General features: G+C 45.4%; 1 protein-coding gene across 1 annotated transcript in view; it reads right to left on the reverse strand.

The window, feature by feature from the left end:
* Positions 1 to 27,614, reverse strand: part of LOC147664938 (anthrax toxin receptor 2-like) — a 470,307-nt gene that overhangs the window by 373,626 nt on the left and 69,067 nt on the right. Inside the window, exon 4 of the mRNA XM_086949874.1 lies at positions 20,124 to 20,202. Coding sequence (XP_086806000.1) covers positions 20,124 to 20,202 — 79 coding nt within the window. The remainder of the gene's footprint in view (positions 1 to 20,123; positions 20,203 to 27,614) is intronic.

Below are 27,614 nucleotides of genomic sequence, written 5' to 3' on the forward strand. Positions count from 1 at the left end.
CTTCGACATCCCACTTGACGTGGAAGACTGAAAAATCTCCCTTGTGGTCAATGAGGGACCACCCTGTGCAAACAGGCACCATCCAGCGCCCAAGGGTTTGCTTTGTTGCATTTCCCACCAGAACTCGAGCGACAGAAAACGACAAGACCCAGCTTCCCTGACTTCTTACAGCCGGATTCACAGTCCCAGCGAATCTGAGACCCGTGGAGGCGATGTGAAGTGTGGAGCCGGCCATATTGAAAAGACTGCGAAGTGCTGACCGTGCAGCTCCCGAAGCCCCCTCGAAGCTGTGCACTGGGGTTTGAGAAGCCCCAGCCCTGAGCAGCTTGTGCACGGAAGATCTCCCCTCCACACTCATCGAGTGCTGCGTGGGGCCCCTTTTGCATTTTCCTGCTCGACGGGTTGGTCCGGTCGCTTGCCTGTTGGCTAGTGGCCCCAGAACCGACAAACCTTAAAACTTACACTGCTAGTCTGGTTGCTCCAGACTGGCCCTCGCTCCCCTGAAAAGGAGCCACCGCTCTGACCTTGCTGGTCCGAGTAAGAAGCGATCTTCGAATCCTGCCTGGGTTGCATTTGCCAAGGCCTGTTAACTCCGATCCGGAAGCCGACACCGCCGACTGCGAGAGCCTTCGTGGGACAGGTCGTAATCCACAGCTTCACGACAACCACCTGATTGCGCCCAAAATCGCCTGGTTCCTTCCTGGTTCCATCCTGGTCACTGGCTAGTGACCCAGACTCTGTCCCCTCTATTTTCAGGTACTCTACATCTTCGATCCACCCTTGGATCCAACCGGACTCTTCTTTCCTGGCCGTCTGCAGCATCTTCATCTCCAGGCTCCATAGATCTCCACGACGAAACCCGACACACTTTTGCACCTATGCACCCGCTTCCTGTGGGAGAGGTAACGACCTAACACCGGTGCTCCTGTAGTGGTTTACACCTCTAGTGTCCTAGTTTAAAGTGGGGTAATTCTATTCCAGTCGGAAGACTTCCAAAACAGTAACTCGATAACTTTTACGCGCCATTGACTTTGCATTGGTGCATGCTTGTGCTTTAGGCACTGCACCCGTGTCCCGCGGGCCTCTCCCGACTTCATCACTGTTAGTCCTGAGTAGTCCCAGCGATTCACAACGCCCTAGGCCTTACCATTGTTCGAGAGGTGGTACTTATACTACTATTTTAGTATATGGTTTGAGTTGCCACCGGGCCTATCCAAAATTGTGCAACTTTTGAATGTTTAACTGTGCTCTTGTTTAAACGCTTGTGCCTCTGCACTCATAAAGAGTGCAGAGGATTATTCTAGTAACAAATACATATATTTTTATAGTATATAACTTGTGTGGTGTCCTTTCATTTGATATTACAAGATTGCATATGGTAAAACAGCTGATTTCACATGCCCTCTTGAGTTTAGCCTAAGACTGCTTAGTCCATGCTACCCCTAGGATAGCTTGTCTATAAGGTTGACTTTACAACCACCACCATAAGGGATTGTTTGGACTGATACAAGGTGCCCACAGAACTGTGGACATCATACATCAGGCCAACTTCTCACATTGGTGTGCAGTGGTTGGGATTTGAGCTTGCTGTTGTTCTACCATTGCAATCTTTATATCATTTGAGAGATCACATTAAGTACTATAGGTACATATAAAACAAAAGCTAACATGCTTAAGTTCTACTGAACTTAGTAGTTGTGACTAAAGGGAGTAGCACACCCTGACTACAACTCACTAGCAAGGTTCCAGTAGGAAAATACTGAGTGTAGGTTAGTGCACCACTTACACCTCACTAGCTATGTCTGGCACAGGTGAAGCTTCCAGCTCTCTACCTGTGACAGGTGACCTGTCCAAGGCACCTTCCAGATATGGAAATCTAAGCTTCAAGGACTTGAGTGGCTTATGCACTTCAAGGGGGCTGAAAAAGGGTCACAACCCTACTATCTCAATCCTGATATGAATCCTAGAAAAGGATGATCTTGAGAAGACTAGTACAGGTCCCTCAGGGAATGCAGGAGATGAGGTAAACCCCCCAGAAACTGAACACATCACTCCCATAGTGCTAGATGACGAGGTGGGGGAGAATGAGGATTCAGATAATGATCAGGGAGATATCCTGGTCCAAGTTGGAAGGCTTAGCCAAGCTAACTTGCGCCTACATGGGGATGGAGGGGTGAACCACCTCTCCAGACCCAATAGCAGACTCTTTCCTGGCAATAGAAATGTGAGGACCCCTTCCAGGGAATCTGACCTTTCTAGTGTCTCAAGGGCCTCTGAAAGGGGAATGACTTCCCCTCAGAGAAAACAGCATAGGGCTAGAATGAAGGCTGCCCAACTCCAGATAGAGAGGGAAGAGATAGCCCTGGCCCAAGCTAAACTTGCTTTAGCAAGGGAGCAAAAATTGTGTGGATTAGATTCCACTGGTGGCAGCATAATTCCTAAAGAGAAAGACAGGTCCTATGAAAATGGAAACCTGACAAAGATTGTGCCCCCTACAAGGAAGGGGATGGCATCCACAAATGGATTACTGCTCTGGAGAGAGCCTGCATGGTACAGCAGGTTCCTCAAGACCAGTGGGAAGCAATTTTATGGTAATTCTTTCCTGAGAAAGGGAGAGATAAGCTCCTCACTGTTAGACCTGAGGATGCTAAAAACTACACTGTCCTGAAGAGTGCTCTTATTGATGGGTTTGGCCTAACCACTGAGCAATACAGGTTGTTGTTCAGAGATACCCAAAAAGCTCAGACTCGGGACTGGACTGGTTTTGTAGATTGTGCTACTAAGGCTCTGGAAGGGTGGTTGCATGGCAGCAAAGTACATGACTATACAGGATTGTATAATTTGATTATGAGGGAGCAGATCCTTAGTAATTGCCAAAACCAGCTTTTACACCAGCACCTGGTGGACTCAGATCTGACCTCTCCACAAGAATTGGGTATGAGGGCAGACAAATGGATCAGAACCAGGATTAGGCCTAGAAATCAGGGTAATGACCAGAAGAAGGAGTCTACCAAACCTCAAGAAAAGGGTGGGGATACATCTAAAGACAAGACTTCCCCAGGGCCCCAAAACTCCAAGGATGGGGGTGGGTCCCAAGACACTTCCTCAACAGTGAAAAAGCCTTATTGCCATACTTGTAAAAAGCCTGGCCATTGGAAGTCTGACAGCAGTTGCCCTAATGCCAGCAATAAGGAGAATATTCCTCCAGGTAATACTCCAACACCTCCTGTTACTATTAGTAGTAATACACCAGGTGGTGGGAGTACCCCCAGGAATTTGGCTGGGTTTACTTGGGGAACACAGGTGGACTCTGGCCTAACCAGGCCCCCTACCACAGCTACTCTTGTCTGTGAAAATGGCATGGGGTTTACCAATTTCACTGCTTGTCCCAACACTTTGGACAAGTACAGACAGGAGCCCCTCATCAATGGTCTGAAAGTTGAGGCCTATAGAGACACAGGGGCTGGCATCACCATGGTGACTGAGAGTCTAGACCCCTCAAGGCAACTTTTACCAGGAGCCACATACCAGGCGATCAACATTGATGGAGTGCAGAAAGATCATCCCATGGCAGTGGTAAATCTCAGCTGGGGAGGTGTTACTGGCCCCAAGGGAGTGGCAGTGTCATCAAACTTGCCTGTAGATTGTCTACTGGGGAATGATTTAGAGATCTCAGCCTGGGCTGAGGTAGAGCAAGAAACCCATTCTAAAATGGTAAATCTCCATGGAAAGGTTAGTGGGGCTGTGATGGCCACAGCCCCAATCCAAAATGTCCTTCCTGAACAGGTCAGGGGGGCTGTGCCAGTCTCCGCCCAATCTCATACAGATTCCTTCCCTGAACAGGTTAGCAGGGCTGTGATGGTAACAGCCCATACCCAAACTGCGTCCCTTCCTGAAAAGGTTGGTGGGGCTGTGATGGCCACAGCCCAAACTCAAACAGATTCATGTGTTGTGAAGCCTGAAACTATGGATCACTCCACACAAACAGAGAGCAATGAGGAGGAAGAGAAATCTCCCTCCCACCAGACATTAGGAAAGGATCAGCCTCCTCAGGGAACTGATCTTACCCCTTGTGAAGAAACTGCCCCAGAGGTAGTCAGGCCTAGCCTGGCAGAGCCCCTGATGTCAGTGGACCCTTCCAAGGTGGGACCCAGTCTGGAGCAGGTAACCTGCCCCTCTCGACCCTGCCTCAGCCAGCCTAGGGCTGCAGAGGTCAAGGAGGCCACTGGTGGATCCCAAAGGGCCCCCTGTCCAAAAGAACCACCCCATCAGCAGATTAGGGGCACCAAAGCTAGCAGCCCTAGCAAGGTGAAAAAGTTAAAAACTCCTGAGGGAACTCCCTTAAACTTACTTAGGAGCCTCCCCCAGATGGATTCTGTTGGGCACAGCCAAACCTGGGACCCAAAGGCCCCAAACCTGACCTGTCCCTCCAGTAAGCCAACAAAAGGGACCCAGGCTCCAGCTTTAGGTAGCCAGAGGTTGTCCCTGAGAGCACAGTGCAACTCAGTCATGGAAAGAAAGGCATCCATGGTGGATAGTGATTGGAGGAAGCTGAGCCCTACATTAGTGGAGCCTCACGTCAATACTCCATTCCCACACCAGCCTTTTACTTTGCCAAAACACACCACTGGTAGTGCTTCCCTATGGTGGAGACCCTCTGATACCCCTAGGGTGAGGGATTGCTTAGTGGACCATGAGACAGGGGGTAACCATGCTAGTGCAGGTACTTTCTAATATGGCCACGTAGGCAATATAGGCTTACCTGGTCAAGAATAGCCTTATCTCCTTTTGTTTGGGGGGGGGGGGGGGGGGGGGATTGTGTAGGAAGGTGGATACCTGACTATGGTTACCCCAGATTTTTTGCCTAGTGTTTAGTGGGTTTTCGACTTAGTTGGCCTGGGATCCTGCTAATCAGGGCCCCAGGCTATCTGCTCTCTGTAAAATGGACCCCATGTACCCTAGGTACATCTCCAATTGGATATTGGGTCACCTTATCAGCCCCTGTACAGTGTACTATAGGTACCCAGGGCATAGGTGCATCCAAGGCCTACCAGGGGCTGCAGCATATCTTTTGCCACCCCTGGCTGGCTATCCAAACTGACAAAACTGGCTGATCACTCAGCTGGGGCATTGTCGTGTAATCACCCCTTGCTTAGATATAGTATTCCTATATCTACACATATATCTGGACACATATATACCTATAAGTCACTCCTATGGCAGGCCTTAACAATCCTGGAGGCAGAGTGCTTAGTTTTATGTGAGATGGTGCTCTAGCATGAGCTGAGCCTGCCTGCAGCTGTTGGGACCAACTCCATTAGCTGTTCCAGGATATTGCCATACCATATACTCTTAAGTGCATTATAATCCTCGCGGTTACATGCTAACTTGGGTATGGCTTTATCAAAACATGTCGTGTAAGGTGTCATACGCTTTGGAATACTACCCCCTCGCTAGTCCTGGCGACGGGGGGTATCATTCCACCCTTCTAGAGGGAGAAGACATGTTACTTCTCTTAAACACGGTTAAATCTAACCAGGGAGAGTAATACTTTTATTTGATTTATAATACAAATCATAAAAGGGTGGAGCTTACCGCCATTTGGTCAATATTTACATCTTAAAAACAACACAAAATCAGGTTCAGGTCAAGATAAAACAAAAAGAATAGGAAAAGCAAAGAGAATATAAAATTACACAAGCTTTTCAGGAAGGTGGTCTAAGGTGAAAATTAAAACTTAGAAAGGTGTTATAATTAGGATCAGGGGACACTTTTGTAACATGAAATTACACAGACTTTTCAAAAAGTGGTGTAAGTGGGAAAGTAAAACTTGGGGAAGCAAAGTGGGTTGGATCAGGGTACACTTTTATGACATAAAATGAAGTGCTATGGGATGGAAACAAGAGAGTCCGTTGGGAAAATAAAAGTGAGTTTATGGCCGGCTGTGTCCAGGCCTGTTATCCTGAGTTCTCTTTGGTTGCTGCCTTGTTTCCCAGCTCTTGAGCAGCATGCTCCAGAAATTTTATAGTGTTGCAAGATAGTTTTATCCAAGTCCCACTGAGGCATATGATAACAGCCGCCCTGCAGGTTCTCACCTGGGAGACTCTTAAGAGTGGTAGCAGAAGACTTTCCTTAGTTTCTGAAGTGCGGGGCATATATATATTAGATGCAGTAATGACTCTGCGCCGTTGTTACAAAGGCGGCAGTCGGAAGTTGACCACGACTGTAGCCATTTGGGAATGAGATCTTTACTCACAAAGCAGCCCAACCTTAACAAGCCTAATTTCCTTTTGTAATGGTCCCTGAAGCAGTCTTGCAAATATGGATGGGGCTTCATGTGGATGTATGATGGCAGAACAATCCAGGCGTGGCTTTTGCCTGCCACTGCAGCTTTGTCCATTAATAGTGCCGCTTGTTTGATTGCGTTGTTAGTTCGCAGTTTGAAAGCAGTGTAAGTCATGGGTGCAAGCCAGGATTCTTCCAGTGCTAATGATTGAAGCGCTTGCCTGAAGGAGTTATATATAGACTTGGGAAGTCCTGACTGTTTTTCTACTTCCAGCCAGCACAGATGAGCCAGGGAGTGATCTTCTGCATCCCTCATTCACCAGTAGTATTTGACGAGGGCTCCTTGTCTTGCCGGGAGCTGATTTGTGAGACCGTATTCCAAACGTATTTGAGATAGCGAAATATAGCGCAGGATTGAAAAAAGTCCCAGCTCTGGCGCAAAACTGGACAAAGGGAAAGCGGTGTAACCACCCCCTTCCTGGGTCCCACCCATAAGAGAGATCTAGCAGGTAATCCAGCCCCTTGATTTGGAATAAAGGTAGGAGCTGTGCCCAGGAGCATTAGATTATCCTGAACGAAAATTTGATACAGAACTCTGGACCCTTCGACATCCCACTCGACGTGGAAGACTGAACAATCTCCCTTGTGGTCAAGGAGTGACCACCCTGTGCAAACAGGCACCATCCAGCGCCCAACGGTTTGCTTTGTTGCAGTTCCCGCCAGAACTCGAGCAACAGAGATCGACAAGACCCAGCTTCCCTGACTTCTAACAGCCCGATCAACAGTCCCAGCGAATCTGAGACCCATGGAGGCGACGTGAAGTGTGGAGCCGGCCATCTTGAAAAGACTGCGAAGTGCTGACCGTGCAGCTCCCGAGGCCCCCTCGAAGCTGTGCATTGGGGTTTGAAAACCCCCAGCCCCGAGCAGCTTGTGCACCCAACGATCTCCCCTCCACACTCATCAAGTGCTGCGTAGGGCCCCTTTTGCATTTTCCTGCTCGACGCGTTGGTCCGGTCGCTTGCCCATTGGCTAGTGGCCCCAGAACCGACGAACCTTAAAATTTACACTGCTAGTCTGGTTGCTCCAGACTGACCCTCGCTCCCCTGAAAATGAGCCACCGCTCTGACCTTGCTGGTCCGAGTAAGAAGCGATCTTCGAATCCTGTGTAGGTGGCATTTGCCAAGGCCTGTTAACTCCCATCTTGAGGCCGACAGCGAGAGCCTTCGTGGGACAGCTCGTGATCCACTCCTGGTCATCGTCGATGCCCCTGAGTCCACGTGGCAGCGGAGACAAGCTTCACGACAACCACCTGATTGCACCCAACATCGCCTGGTTCCATCCTGGTTCCATCCTGGTCACTGGCTAGTGACCCAGACTCTGTCCCCTCTGCTTTCAGGTACTCTACATCTTCGATCCACCCTTGGATACAACCGGACTCTTCTCTCCTGGCCGCGTGCAGCATCTTTATCTCCAGGCTCCATAGATCTCCACGACGAAACCCGACACACTTTGGCACCTATGCACCCGCTTCCTGTGGGTGAGGTATAGACCTAACACCGGTGCTCCTGTAGTGGTTTACACCTCTAGTGTCCTAGTTTAAAGTGGGGTAATTCTATTCCAGTCGGAAGACTTCCAAAACAGTAACTCGATAACTTTTACGCGCCATTGAATTTGCATTGGTGCATGCTTGTGCTTTAGGCACTACACCCGCGTCCCGCGGGCCTCTCCCGACTTCATCACTGTTAGTCCCGAGTAGTCCCAGCGATTCACAACGCCCTAGGCCTTACCATTGTTCGAGAGGTGGTACTTATACCACTATTTTAGTATATGGTTTGAGTGGCCACGGGCCTATCCAAAATTGTGCAACTTTTGAATGTTTAACTGTGCTCTTGTTTAAATGCTTGTGCCTCTGCACTCATAAAGAGTACAGAGGATTATTCTAGTAATAAATACATATATTTTTATAATATATAACTTGTGTGGTGTCCTTTCATTTGATATAACAAGATTGCATATGGAAAAACAGCTGGCTTCACATGCCCTCTTGAGTTTAGCCTAAGACTGCTTATTCCATGCTACCCCTAGGATAGCTTGTCTATAAGGTTGACTTTACAACCACCACCATAAAGGATTGTTTGGACTGATACAAGGTGCCCACAGAACTGTGGACATCATACATCAGGCCAACTTCTCACAATATTTATTTTTTTAAGTATATTTTCAGCTCCCCCTCCCTCTCCCCCATACACGTCCCAGGGACCGCCACCTTCCTGGGGCAGTAATATGTAAAATGACCTTCCAGCCCCGGGGACCTGCACTCCCCGGGGCTTTTTAATGTTGGGAGGGGGTCGCGTGGCCCTCCTCCTGGAACCCTTGATGGCCCTGGGGACCACCACCTCCCAGGGCCGGCTCTTGCAGTGTCTCGGGGTGCCTACCCCCGGGACACTGCTGTTTGCTATGGTAGGGCGGGATCGTCTAGACTCCCACTTTACCACAGCAAACCGCTTTCCTATTTGAAAGAAAGAGCAAGTTAATTTGCTCTCTCTTTCAAGTAGGAAAGCAGATTGTTTTTCGTCAGAGAGAGCAGAATGTAAGCTGCTCTCTCTGACAAAGCAGTGCCGGCTCTCGAAGGACGCGGGGAGCCGTCTGGGATTGTGGGGGCATTGGGGCTAAAAAAAAACAGTTCTTTTTGAGAACGATCTTTACTGGTCAAAAAAAAGAGCTATATTTCTATGATAGTATGTAAAACGTTCAGTTTTTTTGTGTGTACCAGTTGTACTCTCTATGTATGCGCAGCCTCGTTTCCAATCCCATGTTTCTTTCTTTTTCTTAAAGTTCGCAAAGCAAAGCTGTCCTCATTTCAGGTATTAAATTTGCCGCTTTCTTTTCCCGGGACGTGTGTGTCATCCGCTGCTATGCTTTTGTAATATATTAATAATCATATTCTATGTATATTTATTTGAAACGTATTGCTGAGGCGCCAAACGTTGATTACATATTCCGTCCACCGCCATTCTAGTAGTTTTCCTCCGCTATTTTTGTTATACCTGTTACTTTCATTTTACCCTCCGCCTATCTTCTCAGTGATCGATGAGATTTCCTACCACAGACACCACGTTGTTTGTCCTTGGCCTCCGATGTTATCAGACTTGGTCACACGCATACCTAAAAACTAATTTGAAGCATGTAAGTGTGTCCATCACCACAAAGCCATTATCATGCTTATGCCTTTATCATGCGTGGTAAATGTATACTAGTTGTAAAAGCATGCATGGTAAAGGCAAGCGTGGTAAAGCCATATGCATGCTAATGGCTACGTGGTGATGATCACGTGTGCTTATGACCACGCTGTAATGGCTGTTTCCCCCCAATGGACACTGCAGCAACCGGGTCTGGGCGTGGTGGACTCCAGGGCACCAGGCGGTGGGCCACGCAGCCTCCCTCACACAATATAGAAATCTCCGGGGGGTGGTTGTTTTTGTGCTTTGAGGGGCGTCATTGAGGCCCACACAGTTAATTTTGTAGGGGGGTAGGTTTGCACACGAAAATTTCGCAAGAGGTTTGTAAATGTGGTACACATTGTTTTACTTTGATTTCCTTTCTATGTTTTAGTCCATCCAGAGAAAATGTAACTTCTGCGTGGTGTATACTCTAGGCGTTGCGTGGCTCACCAGGCTTCCACAAGGAACCTTGTTTTTTTTTTTTTGCTTTTTTTTTGGTAATCCTCATATATCACAGATGGAACTCTTGATGGGACACTGGCTCCTCCATGCACAAGGAACCTTGAAGGGCTTTAGGCAGGGGTGAAGAGGAAGGCAGCGTAATTGTATTATGTCCGACTACGTGCCAACCTATCAGCCCCTCCGACTATGACACCAGCGCCAAACACACCAGCACAGCTTGCTTACTCGTCCCCCCAACTCCAGTCTTCGGGTTTCTCATTATTCTCACTAATCCGGTATGGTTTTAATCATCTGTTGGCAACATCTTCCCTATGAATTCTAAGGTCATTAAACCACTTCTTTATATGCCTTTGCTCAGATTGGCTCTTTCTTATTATTATTGCAGAACTTACATATCGTGCAGCTTACCCAAAGTCCCTCCCGTCGCAGGACAAAGGCAGCAGATGGGAGCCGCAGCGGGCAGCTAAAACTCTATTTAAACAGAAACCAACATGGCAGCTAAAAATGCCATGTCTTCAGATTCTAACGAAAGGTATGCAGGGAGTGACAGTTCCTATAAGAAATCAGGAGAGACTTCCAGCATTTCGGCCCCAGGTAGGAGAAAGAGCTAACCTTCATGCGAGCACAACAAAACTGCGGCGTTGTGAACAGTGAGAAGTTAGATGATCTCAGCTGTCGTGTAGGCATATAGGGTTTCACTAGAGCTTGAATGTATAAAGGTGCTAAACCATGTCTGGTCTGGAACATATAGCACAAAGACTTAAATTGATACGCTTATCAAGCTGAAGCCAGTGCAATTCATGAAGCAGTGGAGAAACTGAAGCATGTCTAGGCAGCTGGAAGAGAAGGAGAGATGCTGCATTCTAAATGATCTGCAAACAACGGATTGAGGATTTGTCTGCGCCCAAGAACAGTACATTGCCATAATCCAATCTGAATGTCACTACAGCTTAAATCACTGTTCTCTGGTTGGCCGGAGGAATTAGCCAAAGGATCTTCTTGAGCCACTTGAGAACAGAGAAGGTGGCTTTGACCTTGAACACCTGAGGCTTTAGGGAGAGATTGTTGTCACTAATGAAGCCAAGATTCAATCAATCAATCAATCAATCAAAGACATTTGTAGAGCGCACTACTTACCCGGAGGGTCTCAAGGCGCTTGGGAGGGTGGGGGTGCTGCTACTGCTCGAACAGCCAGGTCTTGAGCTTCTTCCTGAAGGAGAGGTGGTCTTGGGTCAGGCGCAGGTCGGTCGGGAGGGAGTTCCAGGTCTTGGCGGCCAGGTAGGAGAAGGACCTTCCTCCTGTTGTCGTTCTTCGGATGCGGGGGACGGCGGCGAGGGCGTGACTGGCTGATCGGAGGTGGCGTTTGGGAGCGTAGAAGTTGATGCGGTTGTTGAAGTAGCTCGGGCCTTGATCGTGTAGGGCTTTGTGTGCGTGGGTGAGGAGAGGGAAGGTGATTCTTTTGTTGACGGGGAGCCAATGCAGGTCTCTCATGCCCTTAGTCGCTGGAGTTGGTAATTGCACAAGAAAATTCTGCTAATGATTGACTCCCCAAAGTTCAGGATTGTTTCCCAAAACCTGGACCTCCGTTTTATCACCGTTAAGCTTCAGTACATTTGTATTAATGCAGAGGGAAACATTCCTCAGACCGAGATGGAGTAAGGAGGGTTCCTGAAACTAAGCAGCTGTTAATGAAAAGATGATCTGAGTGTCATCAGCGTATGAAAATAGGGTGAGCCCAAACTTCTCAATTACATCTGCTAATGGGGGAACATAAATGTTGTAGAGCAGTGACCTCAAAATGGATCCCTGAGGAACACCAGAGTTCAGAGCTAATGTTTTAGCTATTACGTTGGCCAAAGAGCCTTGGAAGGAAAAATCTTTTATAAGGGAGGTCACCCACCTCAAGACCAAACCTTCTATGCACAATTCCTCAAGTCTGTCTGCCAGAATGTGATGCAACACTGTATCAAACACCGCACTTAAGTCAAGCAGGATGAGAGAGCCAGTACTGCCAGAATATAGCTGTTGCCTAAGAACGTCTGCGACCTCAAGAAGAACAGATTCAGTACAGTGTTGTCCTAAAACCGGACTGTGGCGGATGGAGCAACCGATGGGTCTCAACAGATGGATAAAGCTGGGTTTTAACATGCCTATTGTACAGCCAGTACTTTTCAATCCTACTGTCAAACATCTTACTATAGCATTTCAAATTTTAATATTATTTTTGTTGTGGACCGTTCCATAACGCTTTTTGGGCGAAAAAGAAAAAAAAAGCGAAGTCCGCTTTATTGTTAATTAGCCTCGGGGGGGGGGGGGGGTTAAATCCCCGGGGCACCTTTTTTTCATAATGGGGGGCCCAGAGGGTCGGGCCTCTGGAGTTCCGGGGACTGCCTCCCCTCGCCCCCAAGGCCTCGTTTTATTAAAAAAAACTGTGCAAGGGGGTTGTTAATGTCGTATTTTGCTTTCCTTTCTGTCTTGTAGAGGATCCAGTGTAAATATAACGTTTTTTTGTACAGCCAGTACCTTTCTGCCTGTTACCATAGTAACAGTTCATGGATCACTTGCGTGAGTACAGTGGTTAGAAGTTCACCACAATATGTTGCTAATTGAAATAGTTACTGTGCTGGAGATTTATATATTTTTTTTTCATAGGAACCGTTAGTCGCAGAAGAAGTCAGTGGAAAAGTTTTGTAAGCGATTCATTCCTGTTCGGGGAGTATTAGGGTAACGTGCTCCAAGCGGGACTTTAGGAAGCTTAATGTTCATTGGCTGTGAAGTATTAAAAGTAGTAGGTTTGGCAGTCATTCTTTGCTCGTCTGTGGAACAACATGGACATTTTATTGGCTAAAGTGTTCCGAGCACAAGTTTGATCCTTATTGGGTCGGAACGGTTCCCTGTTGTCAGTGATATTGTGATGCATTTCCCAAAGGAGTATGGGGAAAGAAAGTAGTAGAGGGCAGGTTAGGAACACTATTAGCTCTGTACAGTGCCCATAAGGTGGTGGAGAGGAATTATGAGGGAAACAATTTTTTTTATATGTTTCAAGGGTCATGTATATAATTGCTGTGTGGTGTATAAATCACAGCGGAAAAATGACAGTGTCTTGCGCTGTTTTTTTTATCAAGTTTGTAGGTGACATACTTCTTAGGGGTACTATTTACTTATAATGTGGTGTTTACTTTCCTGATGGGGAGGTGTGGTTGCGCAGCAAAAAAATCAGTCTAGGTTTGAAACAGTTTTTATTAAGCAAATACAAATAAACTTTCTTCAGATACTGTCGCTGTATAAATGAAAGGGGTGACAATTACTCGACATTAGTTTTTTTTTTCATTCTTTTGTTCCTTTTGGACACTTTTTGGGTTCCAGTTTCTTTTTTTTGGTTTTTAAAAAAAGACAAAAAAACAGTTCTTCTCAGAACTATCTCCACTGGTCAAAGAAAGAACTATATTTCTATGATAGTGTGTAAAACTTTGTCTGAATGAATGTGTAGTGCATAAATGAAGGAATGAATGCATTAATAGTGTATGGTGAATGTGAAAGTGCAGAACTATAAGGAACTGCTACAGCATAAATCTATAAGCAGTTTACCTATACTATACGGTAGTACCTCCGAAGCACTTGAATGTAACATATGCACATAAATATGTTACAAGTCTATGCTTCAATTTGCACTGCTGGTGAAACTGCCTGGATGAATTTCTATGTGTTACGGGTGGATTTACAACCCCCTTGTGCTTCTTTTATCACAGCCGTTGCGTCACTTTTGTGATGCACTGGTAGTGCAAAAGGTGTGCCATGGTGTGTAGTATTTACAATGTGACACATCTGGAAGGTCATCACATTATAAAGTCCTGCGCCAGAAGGAGGTGATATCACAGTACACAATAACTGGCATATCTCTGGGGATGTACCACTTATTGTAAATCTACTGATTAGTGTTTTAATGTAGTGAATTGATTCTTTTAGAACAGTGTATAGATAAGTACACACAGCCTGATTCATGTACGGGCCGTTTTGCGTGGCCCTAATAGCGAATCATAGCGACTCGCTATTGAGGACACGCAAAACGGCATTCATGTAGGAATTGCTAAATCAATAGCGATTCCTACATGTTCTCTATTTGCGAGTAGCAATTTGCTACTCGCAAAAAAAGGAATTTCTCCCCATTCAATCCTATGGGCCAAAAGGCCCATAGGAATGAATGGGGAGTATCCCTTATTTGCGAGTAGCAATTTGCTACTCGCAAATCAGATAGCGATTTTAAGGGTGCCAGGGGTGTCCAAAGGACACCCTGTAGCACCCCTAAAATGCACATTTGAACAGGTGTTGCGCACACACATGTCCAAAGGACATGTGTGTGTGCAACATGCAACTTAGAAAAATGCTTTTAAAAGCATTTTTCTATGTTTTTGCTATTTACCGAGAGGTCTGACCTCTCGGTAAATAGCGGCCCAATTTTGCTAAATCGCAATTTTTGCAAGTGTCATGAATAGCATTTAAGGAATCTCTAATAGAGATTCCTTAAATGCTAATCCTCGCATATTTGCTAATTCCTCATTAGCGATTTTAGCATTTGGGATTGTGAATCCCAAATGCCAAAATTGCACTCGCAAAAGGCAAGATTCTGAGAATCTTGCCCTTTGCGAGTGCATTTTTGCTTCATGAATCAGGCGGATAGTGCTGTATGGTCACTATAACACTGAAACAGAAGTGTGATAGTGTTTACTGGAAGTGTAAGGATACAGATTGGGGAATTGAAGATATAAAAGACAAGTTTCCTGGTGCATAGAACACTACATGCATAGTCTATAGGGGTTTTCTCAGGAACTACTGAACGGATTTACACCATTTAACAAAAAGCACAATCTGTGAACTGAACTCTACCTCTCTGCCAAATTTGGCGTATTTCCGTTACCGTACGCGTACAGTAGGATTACCAAAAACAGAACAATGAAAAAGGAATTATATAGAATTCAATTTTAATATATTGGAGAAAAAAAATCCCAAAAATAATTTGCAATTTTGTTTTTTTATTATTTTAAAATAAGAAAATGAAATATAATAAATATTTATATTAAAAATGTAAAATGTAAGAATTTAGTATAAAAAGAAAGAAATATAATGAATACATTTAAAAAATTTCATTTACAAAACTTTTGAAATTCACTGAAAAAAAACATAGGTTTCAAACACATTATAGTTAGGAATTAGCATTAAAAAAACCTTGCAAATTCACTAAATAAACCATAGGTTTCACACGTTATAGTTAGCTGGACATTTCACTCATACAAAACCATTGAAATTCCCCCGTTATAGTTATTTCAGCTAACTATAACTCGCGCGCCCGCAATGCACTGCTGATTACGTCACATATTACATCACTCATGACATGGTCAGTGACATCACTCATGACATCACTGATGACATCTCAAATGACATCGCGGGGTAAGTGCTGGGTGCGTTCCCAGGTGCGCTCTCCGGTACGCGCACCCTGAGCGCACCACGGGGAAAAACTGTGTACTTATGTTTCTCTCCTCTCTTACTCAGGGCCTCATTTATGAGAAATGACGCATCGTTGCGTGAAAGCAGAGATGCATCACTTCTCAGTGCACTCTCCTTGCGACATTCCTGATGCGTCATATTTAATGTATGATGCATCATGTCGCAAAGAGTTACAGATACGTCAGTATTTCTGACGTATCTGTAAGCACAAAAGTGACGCATTGCTGAAGTGTGTCACTAAAGTGACGCAACTCCAGCAATGCATCCTTTCACATGGGACAAGCCCCATGTGAAAGGGCCTGCGTCAGTCTTGCGCCTGCTGTGAGGCAGGCGCAAGATTTTGACGCAACGGCGTCCTAAAAGTGACGCTGTGAAATCTCATAGATTTCACTACGTCACTTCTACAACCCTTCCTTGCGTCAATACGCCACCTTTGCATACATTACACCTGGCGCAGGTATAATGTGGCACAGGGGTTTACAAAATGACGCATCTACCTAGATACGTCACTTTGTAAATATGACTCAACAAGGTGCATTTTTTACACCACTGGTGCGTCACAAAAAGTAACGCACCGGAGGCGTAAAAGTGACGCATGGTCTCTTAAATGAGGCCATCAGTCTTCTACTCTCACTTTTTCTTTCACTTTCTCTGTCTCTTCACTCCCTTACTCACCTTTTCTCACACTCACTTGTCTTTATCCAGTCTGTATCTCCACTCTTTCCTAAACATCACTGCTCTTTTCTTACCCTTCCACACCCCCGTTCCTTTACTACATTTTCTTCACTTATCCTCATTCCCGAAGTTCACTCTCCTTCTCCTCACTCTCCTTCCCCACACTCACCTTCTTTCAGTCCCCTTACTTCACTTCATTTCTCCTCTCATCCCTTTCTTTGCTTTCTCACTCATTTTCCTCTCCTCTCTCACTGCACTCCACTTCAGTTACTCATTTTGATTTTTTTAAGAATACAGCTCTTTTTGAGAATTGGAGGTAGTTCTAAAAGAACTTTTTTTTTCTTCTTTTTTCTTTTTTTAAACAAAAACAGGGAATAGCAAACTGCTCAACAGGAGCAAAATAAAAATAAAAATTAGGGTTGGGGACGGCAGCGGTGGTTCTCTATTGCTCGAACAATATTCATAATACTTTGTTCCCCGTAACAAAGTAGAGCATCACAATGTTTGCATTTGATTGTGGCCTCATTAAAAACTGGTTGAATATTTGGGATGAGCTGTTCTGGTCGCCCCCTCACCGATGCAGTTGCTCCTCCAGTTGATGTAGAAGCACCATCCCCTGGAGCCTCTCGTGCCAGAGCCCTGACACTCTCCTGGGCATAATTCTGAGGGTGCCTCCTCTCGACGTGACGAATCATGGTCGAATTTCCAAATGAATATTTTTTGGTAGGGTCACCCCGTGACAGGACAGTGTGACAAATAAGACACTCCACCTTTGGAGCATTTACTTTTTTTTGGTCTGCAGGTATGGAAAAAAAATTCCATATAAAATGCTCCTTAACTCTAGGCTGAGGAACCTCTTCATCTATGAAGCCATTTGAGTCGTCACTGCTACTGCTGGGTCTAGCAGCCATGATAATCAAAAAAATATTAAGCAGGAAAAAGACAGGTCTTGCAGTCACAAAAGTGAAAGAAGAAGTGAAGGAAATGGGTGGGGATTTCATTCTTCGTAAAAAAAACTGTTAGCAACCAATTAAAAGTGTTATTTTAAGGTCACATGACTTGACGCGTGTACGCTGCGCGCACCGAAGCGCTTCCAGGGGCGCTTGGAGTATCACCAAAAACGACTATGATGTTGAAGTGGTTTATCTGGTAATACTACGAGATGAACAGACCATATTATACTATGAGGTGGTCCGGTACGAGAGGGACTAGCTAGTATATAAGGAAATGAATTGTAAATAATGTTTTTAATAGTGTTCTGATGTAAATGTTTTTAGTATTGCACCATACAATGAAGGGCAATATTGCGTTGTAATTGGGACTTACACCTGATATACAATTTTGTACGTAAGAGCCTGTGGAGTAAAAATATGCATTTTTTTATAGATAAAAGTACCGTCCTGAAGAAGGTGTCAGATCTCCAACAAAAGCACCGAAACGCTACATCGACTTGTCATGGTTTTTTGTAAAAATTTCTTTTTAATTGTAATATGTGATATATGAGATTATGTACATGGTGAATACCTTGTTTTTAAGAATAAAATTGTATCTTTTTAATCGATTGAATTGTCTTGTGCACGACTACCCAGTGCTCTTACGATGGTGCTTGTGTTCCATGAATATACAAAGTAATAGGTGTATAATTTATATTTTGTTAATTGCCTTACAGTAGGATTGTATTGTACACTAAGATTTACCTCTGTTACCTCCCATAGTTCTACTGTGGCAGGCGAGAGGTTATCTCTAAACAATTTGGGCATTGGCCTCTAGGTAGGGACTACATTTTTGTTGCAAAGTAGATTACTTAAGCCATTCTCCCCTGCCTCTGGATGAGTATTGTCGAAATAAATGGTTAGAAAACGGTGTCGCATTTACAGAAGAGATGGAAGATGTAATAAGTGCTGATGAATGGAAAACAGCGTACAAATCTGACAGTGTCTTGATAGAGGTAAAGCATTATGTAATGCACGGATGGCCAGATAAGAACAAAGTACTGATTGAGCAAAACAATTTTGGGAAGTGAGAAGCGAATTGTCCATCAATGATAAAGAGTTTCTTCTTAGGGGGTGATAGAGTGATTCCCCCTGAAAGTATTAGAGGTCGCTACTGAGCAATTCGCATGGAGGACATTAGCATATCGTGATGTCCAAGAGAAGGGTGAAGGCATCTTATTGGTGGCCTGGGGTGGACAACGAAGTCGAGAAAAATGTAAGAATGTGTACATATTGTGCTAGTGCTGATAAGTCATTGACCGTCCTTGGACCTCCTTTTGGGGAATACAAATGTCCCGAGAATCCCTGGGAAGAGCTCTCAGCAGATATTTTGGGTCCTATTCTGGACTAATGGGGCATTCCTAAATACATCATTGTTTTACTGGATAAGTATTCCAAATGGCTGGAATTTGAGGAATGTGAAAAAGTGGTTTGATCTTCCCTTATTGCCTTTTTAACCAACACCTTTAACCCCTTCAGCGCTGCGTGAATTCCGCTGCGGTGCTGAAGGTTCTAAAGAACCTATGACAACGGAGCCATAGAACGCTTAAACCGCATGATTATGGGCTCCGTTCAAGCTGCAATCAATGCTCAGAGGAACTGGGATAAGGAGATTGCTAAAACAGTGTGGGCTAACAACTACAGTTACTGGGTACAGTCCCTTCAGGATTTTAAGAGGGAGGGAGCCCTTCACTAGGGACAACACAGCTTGGATGGACTTTAAACTTCAAAGCAGATGATCTCCTTCTGTGGTTAAGGAGAATCTCCTGAGAGCTCAGAAAATCTACAAAGAATACTTCAACAAGAAACATGGTGTGAAAGAAGCAAAATTGACAGTGAGGGATTGGGTCAGGGTGAAGCTTGGTACTAACCGTGAGAAAGGGAATAGCAAGTTCTCTAATCCCCTCCAGTTTGAGTGATAAAACAATCTGGCACTTAAAATGGTCAAATGTAACAAAGTTCTGTGGTGGAAAGACAATGACTATTCTGAAAGAGAAAATAAGGATTGGCTGTGGACCGAGGTAGAAGCACTAAAGTGTACTTCTGGTGATAATGAAGGACAGAAGGAGAGGTCTAGCGGTAGTGACACAACACAAGGTGAGCTTGATGGTATGCAAGAAGTTGGTGACGGCATGAGAGTGCGTGATGAGGAGGTGCAAGTTTCATATGGTACCCAAGGACCTACCCGTAGTGGTAGACCGTCATGTTACTTAAGAAGTACGAATAATTTGTTATGTAATACCTCATGTTGCTCAACATGTACTCTACCTTTAATATTTATTAGGACAAGATTTCTTTATTTATTTATTCTTGATCTACTATTTATTATTTATTTGCACATGTTCCCACACAGGAATCGCTTCTTGTTACATTATTGTTCAGATTATTCTTTTGCATCTATTCTATTATTGTAAATAGGACCTCGCTTTGTATTACCAATATTATAACATCTGTATAAGAGGAAGATGAGTGGTATCTACGGCACAGTCCAGGAGGTTCTGGAAACCATCTGGACTGTGACATCACTTGTCTGTGATGGAATGTTGGGGACAGTAGAATGTTGAGAGAACCGTTAGGGAGCGTCAGTTGGAGAGAAAATGTGGTGGGAGGTGGACATGCTCCCGCTTTCCTTCCTTTTAATAAACTACTTAAACTTCCTGTGACTACCAAGTATTCTTCACCACAGGAGAGACCACAAACTCAGACAGGCATTCTGTTGCCCTACTTCTTTAGACTACAAACAGAAAGATGGAAGGAGCTACATGCAAGGGGGTGCTCTGTGATCTGCATCTCAGATTCAAGAATGTACAGTCCTGATTTGGTTTCTAATGTCAGCCTTCTAACTTCACCAAACAATTGATCTTCGACAAGTCACTTTATATTTTTGACCATCAATTCCTTCCTTTGTCAACAGTGGGAGTGCACAGAATCCGGAAAATTATACTATAAATTCTTACATCATTTACCAAAGGCATTGTTTACTTACGCAATGTGTCGCTGTGACTGTAATGGCACTGGTGACTGGAGTTTCTCCATTATTTAAGCTTATTAAGACATCCAACTTACTGATAGGAAAATAAGAAAAACAAATGATGAGATGGATAAATTTTAAAGGGCAGGCCAACATAGAAAGGAATTGTGGGAATACTTTGCTATGGTATACAGGTAAACTCGTTTAGGATACATTCTCAGAACGTGGTGAAAGGGTGGACGCTACAGAGTAAAGTGACCCAAAGCCGGCATCTCTCTTTATGAATTAAAATATTATCTGACCCTACAATATTAAGCAAAACACATTATATTTCAGAATGTATATATGACTTATTTATCCATTTATGCGTTTTGTACGTTTATGTTTTGTAAGGGTTCCAAATGTGTCCACTATTATGAACAAGCTTTTCAAATTATCGTATTTTTCTTTTTTATTTCAAAGTCTTTATTGATTTTTATTAAAAAAACAGTGATGAGACAATGATACATGTCACATATTGCAATCAAATGAATTGAACAAACATGCGACATAGCATACAAATGCTAAAGCAAAAAGAAAGAAAGAAATTAGTATACAACATTTGACAGCGTAAGTCTGTAGGCAATCATGTCATGTTTATATCCTTAGACAACAAAGAATGGGATGAAGTGGTACATCTAAGAATATGGAGTCTAGTAATTGGTGTGCGTTCCGTGAGAAGATGCAGATCAAGTCCAATGTAAGCAGATTTAGTACTGTAACGCACAAATTACTTACCTTCGGACATTAGTTAGTGATAGATTCCTTATCTTACAAATACCCCCAGGCATCAGATCGGATCCGGAAAGTTTTCATCAGCAGCACCCCTGCGCGTCGAAAGGTTGCATCAGTTCTGTACATGACTTTCCGCACCAGGAATGCAGAGCCATTCAAGATACTGACCACTGGTGCATTGAAACTAGGGCCCTGAAAGGGATGACCTTATCCCTCGAAATCAGTTCGCAGAACGGGGAGTATGGGTGGGGCAGTAAGGAATCTATCACTAACTAATGTCTCTTACAGATAAATTGTTACGGAAGGTAAGTAACTTGTGCATCTGAAAGAGACATGTTAGTAATAGATTCCTTACCTTAGAATAGATACCCCAGCAAAACCAACCCCAGGGGTGGGTCTGAGAATCAAGATCACACCAGAAAGTTACGGAGAACTGAACGGCCAAAGAAGCCGTCTGTCCGGACTTGACTATCAAGGCAATAATGCTTAGTAAAGGTGCGCAGCAAGGCCCACGTGGCTGCCTGACATATGTCTTGCAAGGGAACACCACGTCCCAATGCAGTAGTAGCTGCTGTCGCCTTGGTAGTATGGACGCGCAACCCCACTGGAGGTTCCTTGTTAGCCAGAGAATAACAGGTTTTGATACACGAGACAACCCAGCGGGAGATAGTCCTCTTACATACAGCCCGGCCTTTCTTGGCACCTAAGCAGCCAACAAAGAGCTGGTCATCCACCCGGAACTGTTGTGTGCAATTTAGGTAAATTGAGAGCACACGTTTTGGGTCCAGATGGTGGAGCCTCTCTTCCTCTCTGGTAGTTTGCCCTATGTTGAAGGGAGTAACAATCTTTGGCAAGAAGGAAGGGCGAGTGCGGAGCACAAACTTGTCCGGATGAACCAACAGAAAAGGAGGTTTACAGAATAGAGCCTGGAGCTCACCCACGCGCCTAGCGGAGGTGAGGGCAACCAGGAAAGCAGTCTTCAAAGTTAATAAACGTAGAGGACAGTTGTGTAAAGGCTCAAAGGGAGCGCACATCAAATATGTAAGATCCAGGTTCAAGTCCCACTGTGGCATCACAAAAGGAATTAGGAGGGGAAAGGTGATTAATGCCTTTGAGAAATCTATTTACAACAGGGGACTTGAAAAGAGAGGGCTGATCAGGGAGCCTGAGAAAGGCCGAAATTTCAGAAAGATAGCCCTTAATAGCGCCCAGACCAAAACCCTACCGGGCCAAAGAAAGAAGAAACAAAAGGACTTCTGAAGAGGGCAGAAAGGGGATCCACAGCCTTTGCTGTGCACCATGCCACAAATGTGTTCCACCTGCAGGCGCATACCGATTTAGTGGAGGGACGCCTGGCTGCCAGAATGATATCACAGACTTCAGGAGGCAAGTCAAATGGAATCAACTGTCGCTGCTCAATCTCCACGCAAGGAGGTGGAGGCTGGACAGGTTCGGGTGGAGGATAGTACCCTGCTGCTGCGACAGAAGATTCTCCCGAAGAGGCAGTCGCATCAGGGGATCCACACTCGTACTGAGTAGCTCGGGATACCAACCCTTCGAGCCCAGTCCGGGGCCACAAGAATGACTTGAACACGGTTGCGCCTGATCGTCTTCAGCACTCTGGGTAGAAGTAGTATAGGCTGAAAGGCGTACAACAGACTGCAACTCCACTTGTGATGAAAAGCGTCGCCGAGCGAGTGCCGCCTTGGAAATTCCAACGTACATGACTGCTGACATTGCGCGTTCTCTTTGGTGGCGAATAGATCTAACAAAGGCTCTCCCCACTGTTGAAAGAGACCTCGCGCCACCTCCGAGTGAAGACGTGATTCGTGATTCATCATGCACCTGCGGCTGAGTTCGTCTGCCCTGGCGTTCAAAGAACCTGCCAAGTGTTGAACTACCAAGGAACTGCCTTGATGTTCCAGCCATGTCCAGAGACGCAGAGCCTCCTGACATAGGGTCTACGACCCCACCCTGCCTTGCTTGTCGCAGTACCACATGGTGGTGGTGTTGTCTGTGAACACCTGCACTACTCTCCCCTTGACAGAGGGAAGGAATGCCTTCTGTCCATAAGGACAGCCCGGAGCTTCAGAATGTTGATATGGAGCCTGGACTCCGCCGGAGACCAGAGGCGTCTGATCTCTGCCTCTCCCATGTGGCCACCCCATCCCAGGAGGGACGCATCCGCCACCACTGTGTGTTCCGGTTGGGGTAGGGAGAGTTATCTGCAGCTGACCAAATGGTGGTTCGTGAGCCACCACTGCAACTGTTGTGCAGTGCCCTCCGAGATGGACAGGTCACCTTGATGCTGCGCCCACTGGAGCCTCAGGTCCCACTGCAGAGCCCGCATATGCCATCAGGCATAATTGGTCAGCAGGATGCCATGAGGCCTAGCAGCCTCAAGGTCATCCTGACCAAACCCAGGACAATGGCCGAAAGATCGGAATCATAGCCCGAATGTCCAATACTCGCTGTTCGGGAGGATAAACCCGAAACTGCGCTGTGTCCAGACCCGCTCAAATAAAGAGGAGCTTCTGAGAGGGAATAAGGTGCGACTTCGGTACGTTGATGGAGTGGAGAACCCAGCAAATGCAAGAGGTTGGCCGTAGTCTGGAGGTGGGAGACGACTGCCTGGGGTGAGGCCGCCTTCAACAACCAGTCGTCTAGATAGGGGAAGACTGAAACCCCCGATCTGCGCAGAGGAGCTGCGACCACCGCCATCACTTTCATCAACACCCAAGTGGCGCTGGTAAGGCCAAAGGGGAGCACGGTGAACTGAAAGTGCTTGTGGCCTACCGTGAACCGCAGGTAACGCCGGTCGACCGGCAGGACGGGAATATGAAAATAAGCAACCAGCAAGTCCAACGCTATCATCCAGTCTTGCGAGTCTAGGGCAGACAAGACCTGAGCAAGGGTGAGCATCTTGAACTTCTTCCAGAGAAAGAGTGAAGGCCTCTTCCACGTGGCCCGTGTGCCCCTCCTGCCGAGCAGGTGGCCTATATTTGTGTATGTTTCCATGTGTGGGTGTGCGTGCACCTTTGATGGTGCGTGTGCCCTGCCAAGGGGGTGACAACTCGTGTTCATCTTCCTGAGAAGTGACATGTCGCACTCTGTCGGACAGTAGAGATTCCTTCAGTGTTAAGCGGGCATTTGCACCTTAATGGGGACTGTGTGCTTGTGTGTCCGCGAATGTGCGTGCTCTTTGAACATGTAGCACCCACATTTTAACTAACAACAACATTAGCAGTATTTCCTGCCAGTGACTGCTTGTACATCCAGAGTTCACAGGGCGGGGGTGGAGGAGGGGTAGGAGGGTACCTCACCACAGTGGCTCCGAGGGAAGCGAGACTGCGTGCCCTTCTCTCAGTCTCTTCACCTAAACAGAGGCGCGTGATCCGTTACTACAGGCCCAGAGAACCGGAGTGGCGTGTGCTGCAGGCATGAAGGAGCATGACTGAGCTTCAGCTTGCTGAACTCTCCCTGAACCTTCCCTGGACAGCCTCATCAGACAAGCTGATGAGAAAACTAGTCGCGACGGGCGGCCGCAAAGCAGGACACGGTGTCCGAGGGGCTGTCCAAAAAACGGATAGGGTGGCAACCAAAAACACTCCTTTCCATTGGGAAGCCAGCGTTTATCATAAACGCTGACGCTACCCAATGGAAAGGAGGGGCGGGGCTTACAGACCCTTTTAGAAATCTTGTATTTCCAATATCTCTCGGAGAGGCATGGCAGCTTCACTGCCCACGCCCAGCAGAGACCTAAAAATAATGATAAAACAACAGCTTTGCAACCTCACATGGATATATAAATAATCTTTTTTTTTTTTTTTTTATTTCAAATCTTTTTTTTATTGAGCAAAAACAGAAATGATAACGGCCATAAGGCATCAATAGAGTTACATTCGTATTGGAGAAACGCCGTGGTCAAGCATGGATCAGTGCATATAAAACAAAACATACATACATACATACAGTAACGGAAAATAAAGCATAATGAAAACTAGAGGGTAACAGCAGACCGGATCTGTAAGTGAGACGAGATGAATGAGTTGAATGAATAAATAAATGGATAAACAAATAAATAAATAAATGAACAAGGTAAACAACAAAATATGCCATCATTGCAATCTTTACAGTTGTGCACAGTTCCGTAGACCTCTCCATCCAAGTCTAGTCAAATAATACCAGGTATACTTTGTCATCCCTGCACATTGTGTCTAAATCTGGTAAGCCCATATGGGCGGGATATAACCATTATAATTCGTGCATCGGGCAGCCCCACATTTACTAAGTGTTGATCTCATTGGTGGTGTATCATGGTGGCTCAAAAGTAAAGGAGGCCTGGTCTAGAGAAGACCATAGTTTTTTGTTGGTAACCTGCCATGGTGATGAGTGAAGAGCGGTATTGTCAGTGCCCCTAATGCAGGCTAGCCATTCCCTCCAGGCATTAAAAGAGATCTCAGACGCTGATTTCCAATTGCATAGGACTACCTTGTATGCTAGTGTTAGCAGGAGATCCAGGAGCTGACGGTCATGGTCCCCCTTTAGTAGTGGGTCTAAAGCCCCCAGGATAATGTAGATGAACTCCCTAGCAGGATGTATGTCAAACGTGTGCCCAATGTAGTCAAAGATTTTAGTCCAATATGTTTGGAGCATGGGGCAATCAAATAACATGTGTGGAAGGTCACCAATATCCGAGGAGCAGTTCCAGCAGGTCGGTGTGTCTCGTAGGCCAACCTTAAATAATCGTTGTGGGGTCCAGAAAGCCCTGTTAAGGATCATATATTTGGTCTGTGATAGTATCGGCGAGACCTTATGTGTGAGTGCTGATGCATGTATCTTGACCCAGTCTATGCTTATGCCAGTATTATTTGGTTCTGATTCCCATTTGGCTTTGTTACGCCTCATCGATTTGTTGGGTGTTGGTGCAAGAAGTTTATATATTTTTGAGACAAAATGTCCAGAGGATTGAAAGTGAGGGAGCATAGATTTTAGCCAAGGCATCGCTAGTTTGAACGTTCTGCTAGATAAGGCTGACTTTAGCTTCAGGAACGAGTAAAAGTCAATCGGTAATAGGGAGTGTCTAGCCTGCAGAGTTGAGAATGGTAGTGGCATGTTATTTTCGTGTAGATCAGCAATTACATTAACACCTTTTTCAGACCAGTGGTCCCATATTATGGGCGATCCGCCAATTTTGATTGACGGGTTACGCCACAAGGAAGCAGATGAAGAATTATGGATCTGTAGACCAGTTTTGTGAGTGCGATCTAACCGCAAGAGAGCCCTCTTAGTATTGAGTATGATGTATTTAGAATTCGTAAGGTGTGAGAGATCCATTGTGAGTACAGCAGAGAGCGGGGCCTTTCCGACAATTGATTTCTCAATGTCGATCCATAAGGGCGTATAAATGGGGTCTTCGTTAAACCAGGAAGCTCCTTGTCTGCAGAGAAAGGCGGTTTGGTAGTCTCTGAAATTTGGTAGACCTAAGCCCCCTTTAAGCTTTGGCAATTGCAGTTTCCTCATGGCAATTCTCGGTTTCTTCCCTTTCCACAGGAAGTCCGTTAACGACTTCTCGACTTTATGTAGAAAATCCTCCGAGAAGGTCATGGGGAGCATACATGCCATATAGTTTACCAAGGGACTGATCATCATTTTTAATGTTTCCGCCCTACCCCACCATGAGAGGAACTTTGGGGACCAGCCATCTAAGAGTTTTTGTATTTTTTTGTAGAGTATCTCCTCATTAATTTTTAGGGTGGTTACCAAATCCCTTTCAAATTCCAGACCTAAGTATTTAAAACTCTTCGGTTGCCAGGTCAGCCCGGATTCGCCCAGGATGTTTTTATCACACAGATTGTTTAACGACTTCACCTCAGTTTTATCCTTGTTTAGGGAGTACCAAGATACACTTGAGAATTCTTCGATTGTGGAGAGTAGCGTCGTTATAGCCTTATCAGCTTTTTCACTCATGACCAATACGTCATCAGCATAGGCCGTGAGTTTGATTGTACAGCCTGCGAACTGAACTCCTGCAATTTCAGGGTTTTCCCTAATATAGTACAAAAAGGGTTCAATTGCCAGGAGGAATAAGGACGGGGACAATGGGCAACCCTGCCTAGTGCCTTGTTCTAGACTAAAGGGGGAGGAAAAGGTGCCACCAGCCCGTACTCTAGCAGAGGGACAGGCGTAGAGGGACATGACTAACCTAGTGAATAGGGGACCCAGGTCGAATTTGTGTAGTACAGCATTTAAATAAGTCCAGTCAACTTTGTCAAACGCTTTTTCCGCGTCTAGTGTGATAGCCACGGTGGGCGTGGATAAGAATTTCGCTTTTTCAATAACGTGAGCCAGAATTCTTGTGTTGTCGCTCGAAAGCCTGTTCTTCAGGAATCCCGCTTGCGAGGGGTGTATTAGGCTCGGCAGAACCTTCTGGATGCGTTTTGCTAAAATCGATGCCAGGAGCTTACAATCTAAATTTATCAGTGAGATAGGCCTGTAATTTTTGGGGAGTTTATGATCTTTGCCTTCTTTTGGTATTACAGCAATTACGGCTTCAGCCATAGTTCCTTTTACCTCTCCTGTGGTACTAATTTCTTGAAAAACTTCTAATAGAGGAGTTGCAAGAATATGGGCAAAAGTCTTATAGAACGGAGCAGTATAGCCATCAGGACCAGGGGCTTTCCCTTTTTTAAGGCATTTGATCGCGCTAACAACCTCCGATTCAGAGATCGG

The sequence above is a fragment of the Lissotriton vulgaris genome, unplaced genomic scaffold (assembly GCF_964263255.1).
Source record: "Lissotriton vulgaris unplaced genomic scaffold, aLisVul1.2 SCAFFOLD_1004, whole genome shotgun sequence".
Taxonomy (NCBI): domain Eukaryota; kingdom Metazoa; phylum Chordata; class Amphibia; order Caudata; family Salamandridae; genus Lissotriton; species Lissotriton vulgaris.